The 22,240-nt window shown below is 39.1% G+C and overlaps 1 protein-coding gene across 1 annotated transcript in view; it reads left to right on the top strand.

Annotated features, from left to right (window-relative positions):
* tsnare1 (T-SNARE Domain Containing 1) overlaps positions 1 to 22,240 on the top strand; it is a 154,276-nt gene that overhangs the window by 44,805 nt on the left and 87,231 nt on the right. Inside the window, exons 3-4 of the mRNA XM_061049657.1 lie at positions 14,489 to 14,566; positions 16,795 to 16,864. Of these exons, the coding sequence (XP_060905640.1) occupies positions 14,489 to 14,566; positions 16,795 to 16,864 (148 nt within the window). The remainder of the gene's footprint in view (positions 1 to 14,488; positions 14,567 to 16,794; positions 16,865 to 22,240) is intronic.

Genomic DNA, 22,240 nt, shown 5'->3' with positions numbered 1-22,240 from the left:
CCTTATATATAACTTTGGACCATTTGATACCACTAGATGGCAGCTACAACCAGAAGGCCTTTTAAACCTGAGTTTTGGACTTGGGAAGTGATCACACATTTCACCAGATTTTTTTTTTTCGTTGTCATGCAGTGGTTTGAGCTCTCCTGAAAACTCTCAAATGAGCTGCATGTGTGGATAGAAACAGTCAAATTCACTACGACTTAACAATTTTTTCCTGTCATCCATCCCCTTTTTAAGTTTTCTGCGTGAAGTAGGGGTGAGCTACAGTGAGAATGTAGCAAGAAATATTAAGACAAAATCCCTGAGAGCCAATAGGAGGGGGTCATGACATTTTAATCCAATCACCAGCACAGGACCAGTGTGCTAACGGTGGGAACTTTGTGCACAAAAGGAAACCGCTTTGTTGTGTTTTCCCATTACAGTTTGAAAACTAACTGTCTAACCACAATTGGCCATGAAATAAAGGCAAAAACTGTCATCATCATAGCGTGCATTGGAATTAAATGTGTCTCTACCATTGACTAAATATTGATGGATGAAGCCTGAGTGACGTCAGCCATCTGACGTCAGAGCAGGGGGCTCTGGAGGCTCATCTGCAGCAGCCGCCATGTTGGAAATCCTGTCTCAGCCTAACTTTCAGTCAACCTACCGACAGGCTGAGAGCTGGAGCTGAGGCAGGTTTACAAACCGTTACATAGCGCCCACCGGTCAATCATGTCAACTACGCGCCTAACTATGGGTAACACGTATCGTTTTCAAAATCAAAACAGAGACGTTTAAAAAAAAAAAAATCAGCCCCACCCTAATTATGCAAATATAAGGATAAATCTGAACCCATTAAATAATCAAAACATAAGAGTTATAAAACAAAAACAACCCCCTAATAACTAATAAAGAAATGAGCTATTGATGCCAGAACCAGGCTGCAAACATGTTTATTTCTGCTATAGAAATTTACATTTTACTGTATATGGGATGTTATGGGGATTCATTGGCTTTTGGATCAAGCCTCTAGTGGACACATGAGGAACTGTAGTTTTTTGCACTTTTGTATTGGCTCCATTTTTTCAACACTGGAGGTCGACGCTTGGTCTACCCCAACCTGATCGGTTAGTTTGTGCTTTTGTGATGTCTGTTGACCAGCGTTAACAATTCGAAACAAGTCACACAACAATACAAAAAATATATAAAAAACAAATGGATGTGGGAAAGGCACACCAGGAACTCTTGTGTTCTGTGTAGTAAAATGACGCGGATGATGGTTTTGTTAATGGAGTCTTGAAAAGACCAATACAACATTTGTTAAAGTGACTTATACAAGGATGACCTATACAAGGATGCTTTCTGTAATGTTGCCCGACACTCAGAAAACACGTCTTGATTACGAGGATGACGTTAACAATCATCAACTTGTGTTGTGAAACGTTGAGAGGTTGTGTTTGCAGCACTTGCTGAAATGATGAACAATATTTTCTGGATTTTGCTTTTTCTGTCTAGAGCTTTCGAATCATGATCGTGTCCAGGGTCAAATACTCAGGCTGAGTATTGATTTTTGATCAAAGCCAGGGTTAATTACTTGCAGTTATAAATATTATGTAACATGCGTTCATTTATCGAGGCCACCCAATCAACTGATTCGTTGATATTTGTACATATTTTAACTGGATGAAAAGAAATCAATAGTGCAAAATGATGGGTGAAAACAAGATTGCAAAATGGTGACTTCAAATTATTTCTGAAGGGTTCTGATATGCAGCCTTCTCTGCAAATTCATTTGAATTTCAATCACTCTTAATTCGCTCAGCTCTCCGTCAGCCAAATGAATCCTGAGCTGTCCTTACTATCAGAGCATTGAACTTTCGGTTATATCTGTAAAAAAATCAATAAGGATTAACATACAATCAGAGAGAAAGAGGAGTGAACTTCTCATCAGTACAGAATAAAGAGATGAGCCCACAAATGTCAACATTGTGCTGTAAAATGTTTTGTTTCAATGTTTCCTCTTCCTATCCTTAAATCAGATACCCTAAATATGGTGTGTTGACTAATGACTTCATAACAAGAGAGGGAAGTCAGACTCCCTCTGGATTTGTTGTTCTTGAATCTGTGTTCACATGGACTGGACGGTGCTTCCTTTAGCTTGTTAATGTTTCATTCAGAGGCTCAAACAAGTGTCATGCATGTTTCTTTTTTGGACTTTGTCTTCTATTCATGGAATAACATTTTAGTCTATGATTGGACATTGTTTTTCTTCTTCATTAAGTCTGCTTTAAAAGTGAACGTCTTTTAACTCACCATTTGAAGATTTACTGAATTCTCCTGATCATAATAATCCACCAAACTGAGTCCCCACGATTTCCATCCAGAAAAAGATTTTATCCAAACACATTAGATCCATAACAATCCACAAAACTGTTAAAGAAACTCCTTCACCCTGCTACCCTTTGATGACCCTTGATAGCAGTGTATAACAGCCAATGAGTGAACCTTTGTTGAAAGGAGGTGCTGCCCCCTGTTCTGATGTCCAATTTCACCCAACTGTGCCAACGATGGACATCTATTGTAACCAATGAATTTCTCTAAACATGTATTTACTTCTTCTATCAATACTTCTGGGTGATTTCTTCATGCACACTCTAAGGAGATTGATTTAAAGTACTAATCGTTCCCAGAACTGCATTAAATTAATAAGGTGGTATTTTTACCAAGATATTCTATGAGCCATTCATTATTTGGAGAAAACAGACAAATCTATGTCAAATTAGACATTAAAACACCCCCATGTCGCTGGAATGGAATGATCCTTGTGCTGGACTATGACACTGGAAGTCCACTGAGGCTCTGACAAACAAATCTTCGAGTACTCGGCTATATGGGGTCAGCCCTGTATCAAAAATCTACTTTTGCATTGTAAGCCTTCAAACTTCTTTTGTATAAAATTCTGCAGACAACAAAATGTCATTTATTCAACAATAATTGCATCCTTTCCGAATAAAGGCCGAGAATAATTGCACTGGACTGAAAGCATCTTGATGATAAGGATGATCCATCAGCTTTTAACAGAAATGTACTGAAACTAAAAGCAATGCATTTTCTGTTTACATTAATGTATGGTTTGGATTTGACTGACAGGGAAATTATGAGAAAGATGTTTCATCCACTTGAGCACAGTTCAGACTTTAATCAGTTATCACATAATGAATGTATTTTTTAATAAATATTTTAGCTGATCAATTTGTCAGCTTGTTTGCAAATCTTTCCTCAAACTGTTTTCAAATGGTGCATCTCCCACCGAGCACAGAGAGATGTGAAATTGTAAGAAAGCTTTTATCAAAGAAATGAAAATATTCGGCCAAAGTGGTCTGAGCAGTTTAGTGTTCACTTGAGCTGAACAAAGCTTTCCATGCTGAGTATTCAATGTTTTCCTGTGACATGGAACATACCAAACAGAGCAAAACTCCTCGAGATGCATATGGCCATATGTAGCGTGGACTTCCTCCCTGTGAAGTCGAAGGGAATCTTTTATGAATTCCTGTGGTTTGCTCACTCTCTACACGTTATCCCAGCTTGATTCAGAGTTATTCTAAAAATAACTGTATATGTATTATGTTAAATTACCCATGAGATAGTTGTTGGATGTTCCTCTTCTATGGCATCATGAATGTTCAAATCTAAGAATTTAATGTACAGTTTGCCATGTGTGGCACCTTGGTAATGATGTAGCAGCTGCACGTTTGAGTTTGAACACAGTTTCATTCCAAATACAGCAGCTTGGTCATGACTCCATGCTTCAACATATGATCCTGCGGGTGGCCTTCAGGCACCAGAAGATAAAAGTATCCTTGAGCTAGTTTTGATTCCTGTGTTATAAAAAGAGAGTACATATTAATATTTAAGTAGTTCACTTATTTATAAAGCTCACTAATAAGTAAAAATGTACTTATTTTAAAGGTCCCATATTATGCAAAATGCAATTTACCGTGGTTTTCTAACACTAACATGTGTTACCCTGTCTAAAACTAATATCAGAGATATTTGGTTGTAGCACATCATTATTTAGATGTCTGGAAATAATTAAAATTCCAGTTTTATTTGTATAATTCATTCAAGCAGGGAATTCAATAAGACTGGATTGCAGCCAATAATAGCTCCATGAATTGTGCCCGCTGTCTGCTGCGTCTCAAGGTTTAATTCACAAAGCATATTGGACTACTGATATTCAAGCACAAGCATGCCCATAAAACTGTTCTGCTCTATGATGTTTGATTGTGGAGCTGAGCTGTCAGCATCTCACCTCTCTGCTGCACAGAGCTGTGCTGTGCGCTTTCATCCTGACGGAGCTCAAATCTGTCCACGTGTTGATACTGGGCTGGATGGGGAGGAGTCACTTTTTTCCAGTTTATCGTGCAGTCAAGGCGTTAAAGATGTTTAAAAACCAATTAGAGCAGTCCAGATAAAATACACTCCCATACCCGAAGTGCTTAACGGCCTACACATGTGGACAAGGTGTGCAGATTTAGCTGGTTGCGCCTCTGGCAGACCACTGACTCAACATTAAAAGTAATGTCAAAGTAATATCTCAAGACTTTATTTACAGATCATTTATATTAAGTCATACTGCGGCGTATTTACCACCAACTTTCAGCAGACGGTAAAGATTTCATAGCATTGTGTTGCGTTTGTAAATCCGATGGTTTTTGCAGTGAGGCTCTTTTGCATAGAAAGGAACAGTATATTATAATGGCTCATTTAAATACATGCAAATAGCGCCATCACGCAGACAATTCAGCTATTTGCCCCGAAGCATATTTTGAGGTGTATTGTATTGTGACTGAAACACAAGAGTAATTTCTGTTGTATTGTTTTAGAACCAAAAAAATTGGATGACGCTGGAACATCAAGTTTATATTTATAAAGATTGACAGTGAATTTGTGGTTTTATTTGATTGCACAAAGAGGAGGAAGCGAGGCTATTCCAACTTGTGTTTGTCAGTTTTAAAACACAATTATGCACAGTTATTGACTCACATGAAATATACAAATATGATTATGTGAAAACATGATTGTAATACATGAGGGTGGTTACTAATAGTGACCACCAACTGTCCCTGGCAGTATTAAAGCATCTCACCGCCTCATGGCTCCCGGAATTAAACCAAACAAAGTCAACCTCAAACACATTTCTGAAGACACTGAATAGGGGGCGTGTCTAGAGTGGTGGCCAGGGGTGGCATGGGCCCCCCAGAAATACAATTTCCCACTCTACGTGATACCCCAAAAATCTGTGAGCCTAAGCTGTGATTTGCTATTTGCCCTGCCAGAGGAGGATCTTATGTTAAAATTACATATTAGTAGTTGTTTTTTGCAAAGGCTGCGAGTAGTATTCTTTGCATATCAATGTAGCATATTTTCTTTTGGTTGTACTTTACATTTTAAATAAAAACTTTGCACATCACACTGTCTTACTTGCAATGAACTAGACAGGGGATTGTGTGTGTGTATATTGGTCAAATCCTTCTGAGAATGATAATCAAACTGTGCCAGCTCCACCTGCTGTGGCAGCTGTTGGGATCGTTTCCAGGTTCTTATTCTGTCCCTCAGCTGCTCGGTGGCTAAATCGCAGATTTTTTGGGAAGAGTGAAAATGTGTCGCCCCTCACTGAGGAGAGACTGCCACTGACCTCGGGCGTAATGAGATAGGAGCTCTTGATTAAGTTCCTCTCTGATTTGAGAGTATAATTGAACATGTTGCAGATAGCACATTTACGCTATCGACGAGCTACTCTGCGAGGGCACGATGGTAATTCATCCCCAGCGAGCACAAGACTCACTCATTACTGTTGGAGAAATCAGGGCACTTTCTATTGATTATTCAGCCCTTAAAAAGGAGGGGAAAAAAAGAAATCCAACCACACTGCCAAACTGATAATCATCTATAATCAGTTCACTGGGGCTTATCATTGGCAACTGGGAATATGCAGAGTGAGACTTTGCCCTGCAGCTTTCTTTCCACTAGTTTCACTTCCAACCCTCGCTCATATTTTGACAGCTATGATTCTGTATGCAGAACAAATACTGAATGTCAGGAAAACAAACATATCATATCTGTGCTTTCCACATCATCTTTATATCATGTCATCGGGCAACCCCATCCAGATTACAACTGTTCATATCACAGTATCTGGATTACCTGTGCTTTAACACATCACGTTACAGGCAAGCCAGCTCTGAAAAATGAGGCAGAATAACATAAGCAAGTTATTTATACAATGCCAACATTTTCTAAAAGTTGGGGCACTGCTTACAATGTAATGTCAGGTTTGTTGGGGAAAAAAAGAAGAGGACCCAAATGCCAAATCTAAACAGAAAAATATTTATTTATACAAAAAGTATAAACTAAAAAGTATTTCCTTAAAATGAATGTCCAATGAAGTCCACCAAAAAACAAATCCATAAAAGGTGAAATACAAGGAGCCACAGAGAAACAGAACATGTAGCAGTAGACGTAAGACCACAGGTAGGTCTAGATGAATGAATTGATAGCAAGAGGGAAGGATCACTGAGACTAAGGGTGCATTCGAATTGTCCCTCCTATCTCCTTTCACTGTCCACTTTACCTTAACCCCAGGGAAACGTCATGAGGTCAAGGAAAGATGTTAGGAGAATTCATAAAGGACTTAGGGAAAGGCGATCTCGTTGCTCTTACAATCCGACCACATTTCCACTAGGCCACGTCATTAAATGCGACGGGCCGGCGGAGGTTAATGACGTGAGTCTGCCGTGTTGAAACTACAATGTTCAGAAAATGGACTACAAAAAACGCATCAAAAAACTTTCCCCTGTGCCTTCTTACCGGTGAAATAATCCTAATCACCACAAGGTTGGGATTGAAATAAAAGCAATATAGAATACCAGACTACAAGTAAGAAAAGTGAAACCATCAGCTTCCTGTCCACTCAGAAATCATCATCAACATAAATATGAAATTAATTGTTACATTTATGTAAGATATAACCTACACACAATGTTTTAAACATACAAATGTACAACTGCACAAAACATTCTTAAGTGAATGAAATATGTTGAATAAAACATCATCTTGATAAAAATGTCTCTTATCTTTTTATCCCTTGATCTGTGTCACTTTCCGATCATCGTTCATTTCCGTGAACAGTCGGATGCGCGACTTGCTTTAAATGTTGCGGCCGCAAGGAATTGTGGGGCGGCATATCTCATCTCCTTTCGTAAAGGATGGTCTTGTGTATCATATGCTAAAGGAGGTTATAAAGGAAGCATTGACCCACCTTTCCTTAACTTTTAGAGAATTTGAACAGCTCTTATCATGGCCGCCACTTAAACGCTTCCGGGGTTAAGGTAAAGTGGAGAGTGAAAGGAGATAGGAGGGACAATTCGAACGCACCCTAAATAGACACAGGGGTAATCAGACACAGGTGAGACTGATGACACAGGGGAAGACAATCTGGGTAATCAAAAGGGAGGGACACCAGACAAAGGATGGAAGGAGGACAAGACAAGAAACACTGGGGACAATAACTACAAAATAAAACAGGAAACAGTTAACACACAGAGAACTGAAGTAACAGTAACAATACAAAGTCAAACACCAGGACAATAAATGACACAATAAAACAGGAAACAGTAAAGACTAAACTACAATCATTAGAATAAAGAAACAAGCAACAGCAGGAAAGAATGAGACAAAATAAAACAAGAAAGTAAGTCTAAACTCTGAACATATTGTAATGGAAATATTTCCCCAGTGTGGAAGATGAACAAAGACTAACACCCCAATAATCTTTGTGAGCCTCTACAGGGATATTATATTGGACAAAATTCAAAGTCGTGTCAGACACACGGCTCAAAACCACAGAAAGACCAAATTTGTCGAGTGTGATTTTTTTTGAAGGAGTGCCGATCAGTAAATCAGAAAAGGCATGCTGATACAAGCATGTTAGAGTGTCGACACATTATTGTGAGAGAGAGAGAGATGTGAGACAAGTTTCGAGTGTTGAGAGATAAAAAGTTGCTGAAATGATCCAAACCATTTGCCAAACGTTGGCTGTGATAGAAACCTCTGAGGAATCCTGAACCTTCCAGGGAGTCAGCGTCAGCGGAGTTAGTGCAATGAGCGTGAAATCAGAAGTGCAGATAATGTGTTGGGCGGCTTTGATGTGAAAATGAAGTCACTCATGCCATGAAAGTTTGTGACAATAACATCAACTTGGCATACTCATCTATTGGTCAGAAAGGTACAATGTTTTTTAAAACAGAAGACCTTTAAAAGTTAAAAAAAAGTCTCTAGATTAATGCAATAAACTCTGACCAAGACTTATTGAGAGGATGTCCTCAGTAAGACGTAAAGCTGCGCTAATTGTGATTTCATTGGCTGATTCTGATTTCTGATCTTTTTCAAGGTCAGACCAGCAAATTCTAGTACTGGCTGATTTTGATTTTCTTCCTTTAAGGAGGAATGTGCAACATTTTACATGATTTTAATAAATCAAGTATATCATGTGTAAATGTCTCTCTAAGTCATGACTGTCTACAATGAGTGAGAAGCATGAGTCCCGTTGGCTGTGTTGTTGTCAGAGCCGAGTTTACATGGAGCCGGCTCCTCCTCTTACGTATAAAAACTGTTTTAGTCAAGGACTAGAGAAGAGAATAATAAAATACTCGCTGCTTATTTCAATGTCATAAATATACATGCAATGTGAAGCTAAGAGCTAGCTAAAGAGCTCTTGTATTGGCCCGCTAACACAACAATGCAGGCCACAGGCAATTTCAGCTCAGGTAAAGGACAATTTTGTCCTCAGCTTGCTCGGGACTGCTTCGTGCGAAAGCGAGGGGAGCAGGGTCAGAGGTCAGCGGTGTGTCACTGGAGGAGAGCGGAGGCTTCAGTGTGGCGAGTTTACTGCTTCACTGTCTTCGGCTTTCAATTGGTGACTCTTTTAATAGCCACTATAGCTTTCAGTCACACGATTGGCACAGAGGCTTGGAGGGCAAAGAGAGCTTCGGAAAGTGGCGCCCACCATTGAACACGGTGTGGAGCTGCAGCACAGGCTTTTTCATTTTCCATATCTTCAAAACAACCTGTGTTTACATCACCTGGCAACCACAGAAAAACAGAGATATCATGATAACCATCAACTTTTGGGAACCTCCGGCCCTTGTCAAGCACATGGGAAACTATTTCAATCCCTAAAAAACAGCAAAGTCCTTGCTTTTGTTATGGTTTAAAGAGTGACCATAACTGGCAACGCATTCAGCCGAATGCGTCTGTGATCGTTGTAGTTACAACAGATGTTGAAGACGGAAAGTGTCCTAACCAAAGCCTCTTTCTTTAGCTTTTCATTAAACTTTAAGAGTATTTAGAGTATCTTCGAGATTATGATTATACAAAAACTGAACAAAGATTCTTCAGTTAATGTTAGCTTCCACTTGCAATCAAAACAGCAGATGGCAATTTTTTTTTCGACTGAGCTTTTTGTTTAGCATCACAAAACATGATGAAGGGGGGTAAGACAATGGTGTGTTATTGCTAACAACTTTACCTTTATGTTCCCTCAGTGAGGTGAAGGCTGAAAGAAAAAAGGCTGCAGACTCAGGAGTTTTATTGACAGAAGTTCTCCAACACTGATCTGAATAACTCATTTAATCAATGATATTTATTTAACCTGACAGCATTAACTCTTTGAGGCCATCAGCTTTTTTGCTCTGACTGTATACACACTACGCAGTTCCAGATGTGTAAACACTCTATAGATTTGATTTAAGGAGCTGAAAATTATTTTTTTAAGCACTCCAGACATGACCGACGGGCCTTTATGAGCTGTTTTGGAAACCCATCCATGGTGGTTGCCATATTGGAAATGCTGGCTTTATCAAACTTTAGGTCAACCTTATAACAGCCAAAGAGATGGAGATGAGCCATGGCCTTAAGTCTACTGACAAACCTCAAAATCAAAGCTGCCTGTAGTCTGATTGGGCCCTCCTCTAATTATGCATAACTTGTGGACACTTGAGAAACTACAGTTCTGTGCACTTCCACATTGGTTACATTTTTTCAATACACCAGAGGTTGCCGCTTGGCTGGTCACGATGCTGCACTCATCAAAAAGCAACAGTCAGTCTCTGGTGCTGCCACCGCTCTGGTGTCAGATCGTTTTTATAATAAATCAACATTTTCTACCTGCCATGCTGAAGAATCAGTAACTTCTCCATGTTAACTCATTCAGGCAGGGGCAGCCTTGGAGCAGTGGGGGCAGTAGCATCCCCCTTTACATCAGTTTGACACAGATGACAGAGGCGATGGCAACACAGGGCTGAAGGCAGACTATTGGACGTGGAGATTAAACAAGTCCGTGAGGATCCTGCCTCACTACTCAACTCCTCCACAAGGAGACTCCTACACACCACATCCCACACAGTGACAGGCTGCCCAAGCTGCTCCTTATACTTATCCCTCCATGAGTTCAATGTAAGCCTTGTTACTTGGCTGTAATGTAAAAGCAGAAGGTTCAGGTCATCTGTCTGCAGGTATTGGCAAGTTTCCATTCCATGAGTGTAACAGGTCACTGAGAAGATATCTCAGTGGTGATCCAGATCATTTGGCTCAGATCACCAACCAGAGCTTCGCCTCCCAAACGGCTCTTCATTTGGTACCAATATGGCTTCAATCAAATCAACCAAATGGAAGGGAAAGGAAAGCTGCCTTATATTATGTTTACAGTATGGCTGCTAGTGTTTGTCAGAAACTATGTTATTTGTTCTGCTGCCTGTCTTTGCCAGGACACTCTTGAAAAATACATTTTAACTCAATGACTTTTTTCCAGGTTAAAATAAAATTGGCATTTTTTTTGCAAATGTAAAAATCAATACTATAACAATATACACAAGTTTGAGAGCTCGGAGCTACAGCATCTTGAAGAAAGTTTTTTCCTACTTACCACCCTGTTTTAGCATGAACATACCCCCTGAAAGATGAAAAAATGCAATCAATCAAAACAGAGTGGACATTTTTCCATTGTAGGGAGTACATTTCATAAACACGTTTAGTCAGGGTCACACAAATCCTACCTAGGTGACATGGGCTTCAACTGCAAGTGGGCTGATTTTGCTGCCAACATGGCCAAATTCTATAACTGGGAATCATTTAAACAGAGAACATTGGTGCATGTTGGGTCCAAAGTGGGTAACAATGTACCTAATTGGCACCTGTGTTTAGCCCAAAAAGGGTTATCTGGGTTATCCATTCAGGTAATTGATGGTAAATTGGCTGGATACATGGTTTTGGTATCATTTGGTCCCTACCATCAACTGCACTAAAAGAGGAATAAAACAAAAGCCCCCTTAATGAGCTCCCCTCACCAACTGAATGCCGTATTGATCATAAACCCCACCTCCTCCATGCAAACAGATGGGATAAAGGGTCAATTTTGAAATTAGTTCACACTTCCAAGTACATTTCCCTCAATCCCGGATTCTATCATGGTGGTTAGTCTCATAGTTTTCCGTTTTCAAAATGTTTTTCTGACAACCTTGGATTTAATTAGTTTTCTGATATGAAAAAGACAGGATTACCGGTAAGTGTCATGATTTACAGATCTTACAAATAGAGCTCCTGCAGTGTAGATGACGAAAGGCGCGAGAATGAAAAGATGAAAAGAGTGACTGCTTCAAACCAACTCAAAAGCCTGTTTTTCTGTGGACTGTAATGACTTGAGGGATCGCTGACGTTTATTTGCGAAAGTAAAGCTGAAGGGACGAGGCGTCATTTGCCACCAGCCAGATCCCCTCTGAGCATGTCATGGCTCAAAATGACGTCACGAGAGCAATAGGTGAGCAACCATGGTGAGGGCATTTTAGGTTACATTTGGTAAAAAGTGGAAGTAGATGCAGACGCATCCTCCATGCATTCTGTCAATAGTCCCAACATCGGCGTGTTGGCTGACTTGATGGCAGAGAAGTGTGTGTGTGTGTGTACATAGAGAGTACATGAGAGTGCACTTAAGGTCCCTCAGTTGAAAAATTCCTCATGTATCACAATCGTGTAATGCTGCTCAACTGACTGCATGCAATCATGTAATTACCTGGACCATTTGTCACTACAGCTCAGTGAGTAGAGTTAATGACTCGTGATGTACAGTGGAGGTCTCACAGTTCTTCTCCATCCCACACCATGAATACCTGTTCCATTGTCCAACTCTGCTTTGTCTCTGCCTCTACCTTCTCTATCCCTCTTCATGAAATGCCAATGTTAAATCTCCCTCTCCTCAATAACATCACTTTTCAGCACTTGAACACCTCTACATTTTATCTGCACCCCTGTGCTTTTGTCCATGTCAGAAAAAAAAAAGCCAATTGCAGTCATTAATGGGTGCACCATGCAGTATTTGACAAAAAGGTGGGTGAGATGGCTTGAGCGTGCTGCTTATACAGGTCGTGATGTTGATCTCATCCCGCTGTAATGGCTCGGGGCCATTAACCCCCCTGTCATTTGTAATGACATGTGCTTTAGAGAGAGGGAAATGGTGATGCCCACATACAGCAGCCTCACCGCTCCTGCTGCCAGCCTGTGGCTTAGTGCCATGCCATTTCCCCAATCCACTCCATCATCATCACTGCAGCTAGATTTTACATCACAGGCTCCCGCAGCCTTTGAAGTCCATTAAATTTCGACAACTATTCATCTTACTAACAATACGTTTCAATATAATTACTCTAAATTGTGATTTCTTACTATCTCCTGTCTCTTATTAATGTAACTTCTGTTGCTTCTTTACGTTCTCCACATTTATTCATTTAAATTCCGTTTGTTCACAGACCCTGAAGTAATTAACATTTCATGAATGTTTGAATTGAAAAAGCAGATAGCTGAATATTGCATGAGTAGCAAAATGGACCCATTTAAAAAAAAAAAAATGATTCTTACCATTTTTTCCTAATGAGATATTTTAAAGTGAGCAATGCTGCTTTAATTACATGCTGCTGGTACCGAAACCGAACCAAAACCTCAAGTACCAGAAATGACATGCAATAAAACGTTAGACCAATATGAGCATGCAGAGTCCATTTAACCAAAAAATTGCTTTTTGGCAATAAATGGCTGCCATGTTTAGAAAATAAATTGATACCAACTAGTTACCAAGCTCTCACTGCAATTTGTAATTCTAGCAAATTCCAAAGTCTGCACATTAAGGTATTATTTTTTAGCTAGTAATATCTTAAAATAGGAAGTTTATCTGGACCTGTCCTGTGAATGTTGCAAAATATTGAGTGTAATTAGATATAGTTGAATACATTAGATAAATACACATGAACGATTTCATTTGCAGCATTTTCTCAGTGATGTCACTTTTGACTTTCCAAGCCCTACAATGGCGGTTGCCATATTGTAAATTGAAAATGCTGACTCAAACTAACTAAGTCTCCTGACAAATAGCTACAACTCACCTGCCAATCAGTCAGATCAGCCACATCCATTTGTATGCAGAACTTTAAAAGAAACCAAAACATGTGTCCCCCATAAAGTTTGTGCCAATAAAGAAATTAGCTTTTCAGACCATAATTGTGTTTGAACCAGGCTGACAACACATGCTGCAACAATGGGCCCTTTATCTTTTGGTTGTAATTGGCACGTCCAGGCTTTTGCAGCCAGCCTAAATTGGACATTTGTGGAACTGCCATTTTTTGCACTGCCGAATTGGCTTCATTTTTCAGAGACTGCCGCTTGGTTTTGCAATCCTCAATTGCAAAATTGTGTGCACATGTACCCGTAAGTAGCACTCGTGCTGCATGACCAACTGGTGAAATGAATTGGATCATCAACTATTCAGAGTACATAAGTAAAAAAAGAAGCTCCAACATTGGAACCAATTGGCTTACTGCCTTGGGGAAAAAATAAAGAGCAAGGACATATAACCATCTGAAAGAAACATCATTTAGCTCTGTGTGATTGGTCAAGGACACTGTGTCAGTTATTCCTCTCTGGGTTTTTCTTGTTGGATGTAGTTTTACTGTTCAGATCTGTCAGTTATTGGAGCCACATTATTTAGGTTTGAGCAAATTTGTGGGTAGCTGAGGTGAGGGAAGTTTAAATGCCGAAGCCAGACTATTATGTATTTCACATAGGAAAGACAGAATGAAAGAACCAACTACACCAGAGAAATAGTGTCTGCTGTCAACAGCCTAGACTGGAAACAGTATCATTCTAATGATCATGTCTTACCCCAACAATGATGGCCAATCAGATAATTAACTTCTTTATTAGCAATGAGATATCATCTCTGATTTACACAACACATTACAATCATATACTGTATATATTTTTGTTTTTGTTTCAACACAGTAGTTTCAACACAGTAGCCCCTTCATGTTGTTACTGTGTTGTCAGCTCTTTTCTTGCTTTAATGTCACACTCCACTGGGCTCAGAAGTGTTTGCTGATATCATGTTTTCTCTCCAAAGCCACACAGGTCAGCCCCTCAGAACTGCAAGATGTGTTTCAGGAGACCTCCTCCAATATCTTCCAGATCAACGCCAACGGTAAAAATACCAATCATCAGCAAAAGTGTGTGTGTGTGTGTGTGTGTGTATTTCTGTGTGTACCTGTGTGTGTGCATTTCCTTGAGTGCTCCTATCTAACAGTAATACTCAAAGACCTTTGATCAAGGACATTTTGGCCAGTCTACCTGTCTTCAAAAGGATGAGGATCTGGGTTTATAGATGAAAGTAGGTTAGCAGGATTAGGGCTTTGAAATAGGTAATAAATTGAGTATTGTACATGGATTAAAACAGGTTTAAAATGCTCAGTCAGTTCTAATTTACAGTAAGCATAGAAATGCTTTAAGGAAATTGTAGCATTATCTCTTGAGTTTAGGTTTGAGTTAAAAAATAGTGAGTTGGTGTTTGAAATGCGTAGTACCATTTAAAAAAAAGAGCTAAACTAGTGTGAGACTTGAAATGATGAATTATGATTGATATTATTATTAAACCTAAGTTAAGTTTAGTTTGGCATTATATCAAAGGTTAAGTTAGTACTAATCTTAAATCATGTTTAATGCTTTTTAATTAAGCAAATTGTGAGTTTAATTCTTAAATGAGTGATTGAACAGTGGTTGCAATGGGGCCAGAATTGGTTTCAGGGATTTTTGTTCACCAACATGTTTAGTAGTAATAGGTTTAAAATGTAGGTTTATATAGATGGCAGCATTTCGTCTTGGGTTTATGGTTAAAGTTGTACTAAACTTTAATAATGCATATGGTTGACTTTCATAACAGTTCAGAGGCCCTATTGAAAAACAGTTTGCCAAAGTGTGCCAGATGAATTACATTTTTGAGGGCCTATATATTCTCATAAACTCATGAAGCATACAAACAGAGAGAAAGTTGTAAAAATTGAAATTCTCTACCGATCATGCAAATGTTACCAAATGCCTCCAGGGCCACCTATAAATGTTTGATCAAGTACGTCTTGCAGTGTGTTTCACCTACAAGAACAGCATTTGGTAGAGATATGTATCATGTCCAGAGTCATAACCAAATGTGCCCAACTCTGAACTCAACAGGAAGTCCACTATTTTGGTGTGAAGTTCAAAATTAGGTGAGTTAGGGTAAGGGTCCGTGTACAAGGGTCATACTTGGATTAACTCCTCCATGAGAATAATCTTAATCAAACTCAAATTTGCAGCACAGCTACAAAGACCTTACTAAAGTAATAAAAAAAAGTGGCATCTGTACAAAACTCAAGCAGTGTGGCCGCAACGAGGCCTCAAATTTGCATGTTTTTCCATGAAACAGGAAGTGGTTTATAACTCTGCTGTAGATGCTTCAATCTGAACAAAACGTTACATGTATGATAAGGGTCCTGACCTGAACACGATCATGGGTCAACATTTGGTAATACTTATAGCACCACCGTCCCAGTCTTAGTGTAAAATTGTAATCATGTTGGATTGGCCATCATCTTATTGTGAAGGGGTAATAGGTCTTTGTTTACATTTGGTCTAGTATGGTTTCAAGACTTTGGTGTCAAAGTCTTGTTGGGTAAAAGTAAGATTTTTTTTTTAAATGTACTGTAGATAAGGGCTAAGTTCAAGTTTTACCACAAAGTAAAGACTTCAGATGATTTTAAATGAATATAGCAGTAAGCTAATTCTTGTTTAAAAGTCAAGAGTTGGCAGTAGCTGTATTTAAATTGTCCTTGTCTTTCCTTGTCAAGCAAAGGCTAAAGGGTAGGTTTAAGAATTATTCACACTGATGAGCTGGGTCTGGGTTGAAGAGTAAAGTAGTATTAGGTGTAATAGGGCCAAGATCTATAAGATAAAGTACTGAATTGAGGGTGTACATTATTAAAGAAGGCTTAGATATGACCTAGTCCAGCAGTGTGATTTGGGTATAAATTAAAAATGAAAGTTCTATTTCATACCATTAATAAAAGTATATTTTAAATTAAAATAAGGGTTGGGTAAGATCCATGACTTTATTTTAGCAACTGAGTGGTTGTTAGAACAGGGTAAAGTTAAAGTAGTTTTATAGCATCTAAGTGTAGCCTTTAGAAAATAAGTACCAGGGTTAAATTAAGATTATGTGCATGAGTGATAGCTGTAGATCAGGGTTAAAGTCATTTTTAATTAAGATGTGAATTTAGTTAAGACCTTAATTAGTTTCAGAGTAAGGTGATAGAAAACGCACAGATTCCTTTCAGAGTTAAGTGCATGAGTAAGAGTGTGTTTGTGAATCCAGTGCGCACTTTTTGTTTTATCTTTCTCCAGTTGTCACATTAGAGAAGAACCTTCAATCGCTGGGAACATCAAGAGATACAGCAGAGCTACGACAGAGTCTGTGAGTAACAAACACACACACACACACACACACACACACATGCACACACAAACGGCCGAACACCACGGGTGGAATGTACGTCAAACACATTTCAGGTGTCTGCACTTTATTTGATTAGTCTTGTTCATTGACAAATTATAGTTCTACTCTACTATAATTCATAGAAAAACACTAGATATTGTTGTGTCTTATTTTGACCTGTTAAAATGTTCTTACATAAAATAACTTAAGATAAGATAAGATAAGATAATCCTTTATTTATCCCACAACGGGGAAATTTACATTGTTACAACAGCAAAGAGCAAAGATTGCAAACAAAAAGTGAACTTTTTAAATGATACAAATTCAAACACTTAACTACAAAACTACACAAAATTTGAGTTAAAAGCCAAGAATGACGAGTTGATAAGTCAGTTAGCGAAAAAAGGAATACTGTGAAATTTAGAAAGATCAGGTCATGGATACAATCAATGAATTACATGTTACTCTAAACATGCTACCTTATAAGGTAGCTACTGACAGCAACAGCTGAAACAACTTTTAAAAAAATGTGCAGCAAATTCAGAAACGATGCAATTTTCAAAAGCACATATGCAAAGTTCAAAACAGATGCAACGTCTGAAACATGCTGCAAAGAGCCCAAACAATTGCATTAATGGCAAACGAGCTAAATATACATAAAAGATGCATGAGCAAAAACACAACTTTTCAGAAAACAAATACTTTAAGAGAGACGCTGCAAATATAGCCTTCAATGAAAGTACTCTGGCGGACTGTGGAAAAGTTTATTTCCGACAGGATAGTGAGGGAGACGTGGCACTGGATGTTTGACGGCAGAATCATGTTAAAAATTAGAGCAAGTTGGACATTTAAAGCAAGTCTTACTCCAGGGATAAGTTTGGCCCCATGACCCCATAACGTACATATTGTTGCCTTATAATTAATAGATAACTTTACAGAAATGGTCAGCATTCTAACTAATTGTCTTTAACAATCATAATGAGTCATGAGTTTGAATTTCCGTCATAACAAGCCAAAATCCTCTCAGAAATCTTCTCATCAAGGGAGTTCTACTTGTAATAGAGTATCAGTATGGTGATGTTGTTAGTGAAGTACCCACTAACACATCCCAGTCCTCAGTCATCCCTACTCTTTCATGGTGCTGGTCCAGCTTGTTGTAAGGGTTACATTTATCTCTGCTTTCCAGAAAAGTGCTTATTTTCTCTTTGTTTTGTTGCCCTCTTTCATATTGATTATTCTCTTTTAGTTGAGCTGCCAGCAATTACCAGATTCAAAGCTGATGACAAAGTGGCCAATCTGAGATGATTGCGTCTGTTTAAAATGCATTACATCCCACTGTGTTGGCTGGCATGTCATCAATTCTATTGAACATTTTTTATGATCGCCTTGGAAACTTACTGACAATGCTTGGCTGCTTTTATTTTTAACTGCCCATTTTCCTTCAGCGGGATGCAAACAGCACATCTAGTGCCGCAGACTGATGCAAATTACATCCGGAACTATTCTTTTTGTTATTCAGCAGCTCTCTGGGTTTTGGGAGAGATTGTTCCAGAAAGCAGTCAGAAGGCTTCCTGATTCATGAATGCAATGGTGACTTTAAAGGCTCATTAACAGACGGCCTGTGTTTTTACACTTCTCTCCATCCCTCATGTTGATTAAATGACTAAAAAGCATTCTTCTTGTTTCTCAAACATACTGTAAGAGCCAGTTACAACGTGGATCTAACAACACAATGAGCGGCATCCAACCCATTTCCACAGAGCGCCATGTTTTCAGAACTTTGTAACTTGGGCAGCAGTTTGGCTTCACAGCACTAGTTCAATGACATACCTTCCGCGAAAAAGAAGCCAGATAGCCTGTCTCTGTACTATTTGATGGCTAAGGCTAAGAGTCACAGATGAAGCCAGCGTTGGACTGGGAAGGAAACTTTGCTCTGGTTGGCTCCTAACAATAGGTCGAACATGACAGGACTGTACATCCAGTGTTGGGCAAGCTACATGCAAAATGTAGTGAGCTAAGTTACTGGTTACTCCACATAGAATTAAGCTTCACTACAAAGTTAGAAAGAAGAAGAAAGTTAGCAAGCTAAGCTACAGCCACGTGGAAAAAGTAGGTAACTATAACTAAGCTATTTTCATGTGATCATAATCATAATAATAACAAAATAACAAATCACCTACTGTTACCCCCCCCCCCCCCCCCATAAAGGTATAATAGTGTGATATCCTTACCCAGGGTTAAGTGGCTTTTCTCAATCTTCTTTGTAATATTTAAAATACTTTTCTACCTTAGTCAGAATCCCAGGGGAATAAAACAGACATTTTAAATGATTCTAGAAATGAAATAAAAAGTAGTAGCATCCCTTGTGCCTGCATCATGGATTGGTGAAAAAAAACACAGAACAGACTGAAAGCAAAAAAAAACATAAGCTTTCTTGATGAGGGACTATTGACTGCACTGCTGTTTTCTCTTTGAATGTGTATTGACTAAGCTGTTTATTTTCCTAGCCTGGGCCTATTGACTGAAATGCTGTTGAACAAAGCCAGGACATCTAAGGTTAGCATAAAAGTGGTCTGTTTTAAAGAAAATTGTCTTGAAATGGGGGCTTCATCTGCAACTTTAGCTGCACAATTCCAAAGTAGGGAAGCAGGACGAGATTGTGGTTTTGATTGATTTTGCCTTCATGATATTCAGAATCAAGAAACTGCCTCTTTATGTGCTCCATGTAGTCGTCCATAAACTTTGGCTGTCCATAATTGAACGTGATCTTCATCAACCTTCAGCATCATCTTGGTGTTGTAATTGGTGGTCCCAGCCCTTCAGAATTCTTAATTCATACTTGCTTTAAAGCTGAAACTGAACTCTGCTGATGGAGAGCGTGGAGTGATTGAAAACTCCAGACGTCCAGGGAAACTAAGAAATTGACTTTAAATTGACTTATGGTCCTCGTGAGACATTTTCTCAAGCATTTGAATGACTGTGGTTCAGTAAGGTATGGTGCCTGGGCAAGTCATGCCAGAGAAGGAGGAGGTATGTAATTGTGTATGTAACAGAACAATAAATAAAATTAATAATCTACAATATCAGTAGCAATACTAGCTAGGGAAAACTTCAGACAGGCAACTAATAGTCTTACTATTTTAACTGCCATTATTGTTTGGTTCCGTAGCACATTTTTTAGGATTAAAGGGCGGGAAAGAATGTGCATCATTTTTTTACAAGCTGTCATATGGGAGATATCATGACCAGTGGAGCAGATTTCTGTAGAAAGATGGTGTGCTCACACTGGAGCAAGTTCCAGTGGCTCGAGTATTCGTCGGCATACGGACCAAAGCTAGTGAATATGCTAACAAGTGATCCTTGAAATTGGAACCACAGGCATGTGTTTCCAAGGTCAAGTATTAAAACCTCCACGCTTAAATACCTCTTTAGTACAGTACTACAGTGCTTCCTTTCCTGCCATGTTCCATTCCCAGCAAGCTTCCCCAATGAGATAGTATGGTTTTGGTTATAATGTTATGATGTGATTTTTAAATTTTTTATTTAACATACTTGATTTATCCCTGAGGGGAAATTTGCATTAACACTCTGTTATTTGAGAGACAACCTACTCACATACATAGGCCTGAAATACACACATGCACAAGCAGAACCTTTGGACATGCATTAATGTTGAGACGTCCTAGTGAAGAGGCTGCACATGGGGGGCTGCGCCCCTTTGTTGTTGGGGGTCTGATGCCTTGCTTGAGGGCATCTTCGAAAGTGAACCAATGCTTTAACCCTTATCAGGACTCTCAGAGACCCTCCAGTTCTCAATCTATTTCACTACAGACTGAGCTTCTGCCGCGATCTGCCAGTTCTTATGACTGAGGAAGGACATGACTGTTTTTGTGCCTATAAAGCCTGCCCAAAAGGTCAAAACACATGCAAGCAAACGGCTAAATGCTCCCCAAACTGTGTTGCAGAGCAAATAGCCTCTCTGAGCTCTGGTGCTGTTTATGCACATTTAAATGAGCAATTATGGAGTAATTTGGGGCAAACCTGGCCCCTTTCTATGCAAATGAGCCTCTTTGCAAAAAAACATCTAAGTCACAACTGCATTGACAGCCATGAACAGTGAGAGTGCAAATGTTACTGTCAATTTAGAGTTGTTGGCAACATTGGCAAGGTATTCATTAGGCATGTCATGCTCAAACTTTACATTGATCAGGACAAAAAAATCCAACTTTGTAAGACCTAAAATGAATGATCAATTCTTAGTGAACTCCCCCCTCAGATCTGACTGAGGAAGGAAGAAGTGCTCCCTATGGTGTGATGCTGAGTGGATCTCAGATTATTATACATTACATGTTGAACTTCAGATCAATCTCTCATCAATGGCTAGTTGTATGGACATTATACCAAACTGTGACTTCATAGGGAATAGTTGTTTAATGTCTAAAATGGCTTTAAAAGCAGAGCAATGTCATATCACCCAGAGGAAATCACACTTTTAACCTCTACCCATCCAAACACCACCTGACACCCCTGCATGTCCACTCTACGATTAACTGCAGTGACACAGAGGACTACAACCATTTGATCTCCACCTGACACTGAAAAAGGCCATATATATGCATATTCTGCTCTCATCACACACACAGCAGACTGTCATACACATGTTCCTTCGCTAGAAGAGAAACCTCTTGAGTTTTGTCAAGTAAAAGAAAGTCATGTGTGTGCCCGTGGTTAGAATGGTAACTCGCCATCTGTCCGCCTGTCTTCAGGCAAAAATTACTAAAATCTCACGGTTAATAGAATTTGACCCGCCGCCGTAATCGTGAAAATGCACACGGCGAAAAGTCTAAGTGGATTAATGGCCCGGCACCCTCTGAGTGTCATTGTCTTTGTTAGTGCATTAAGCATTCACTGGTGTTCTGTCTGTAACATGCCAGAGGACACAGGGCTGGGTTTTGAAGAGAGCGCCCCCTACTTACTGACAGCTTCTTTGCAGACACGTTATGCTACTGTACACCAAAAAACTAGATGAACTGACCTTATACAAACACAAGTAAAACTTTAATCCTGTAGAAATTAGGAGCTTAAATTATTCATTTGAATTTCTTCAACTTCCACTCCTCTGCAGGAACTATTGTAGCAACTTTTTTGTCACATTTTACTTTTTGCTAATATATGAAAGATTTTACTGTCTGCAACAAGTGAAACAAATGTTTTGAGTTTTATCAAATATTATGTCGTGCTTATTTTGTGTCAATGACATTTTGTTCTAAGATGATTTCAATCCATTTCAATGAAGGTCAACATATTTTTATTCCCATTAATATAAAATATCACTATTAATAAATATGAAGTATA

This window comes from Labrus mixtus, chromosome 11 (assembly GCF_963584025.1).
Source record: "Labrus mixtus chromosome 11, fLabMix1.1, whole genome shotgun sequence".
Classification (NCBI taxonomy): domain Eukaryota; kingdom Metazoa; phylum Chordata; class Actinopteri; order Labriformes; family Labridae; genus Labrus; species Labrus mixtus.
Note: the sequence above shows the minus strand (reverse complement) of the source record. Positions and strands in the feature narration are given on the sequence as shown.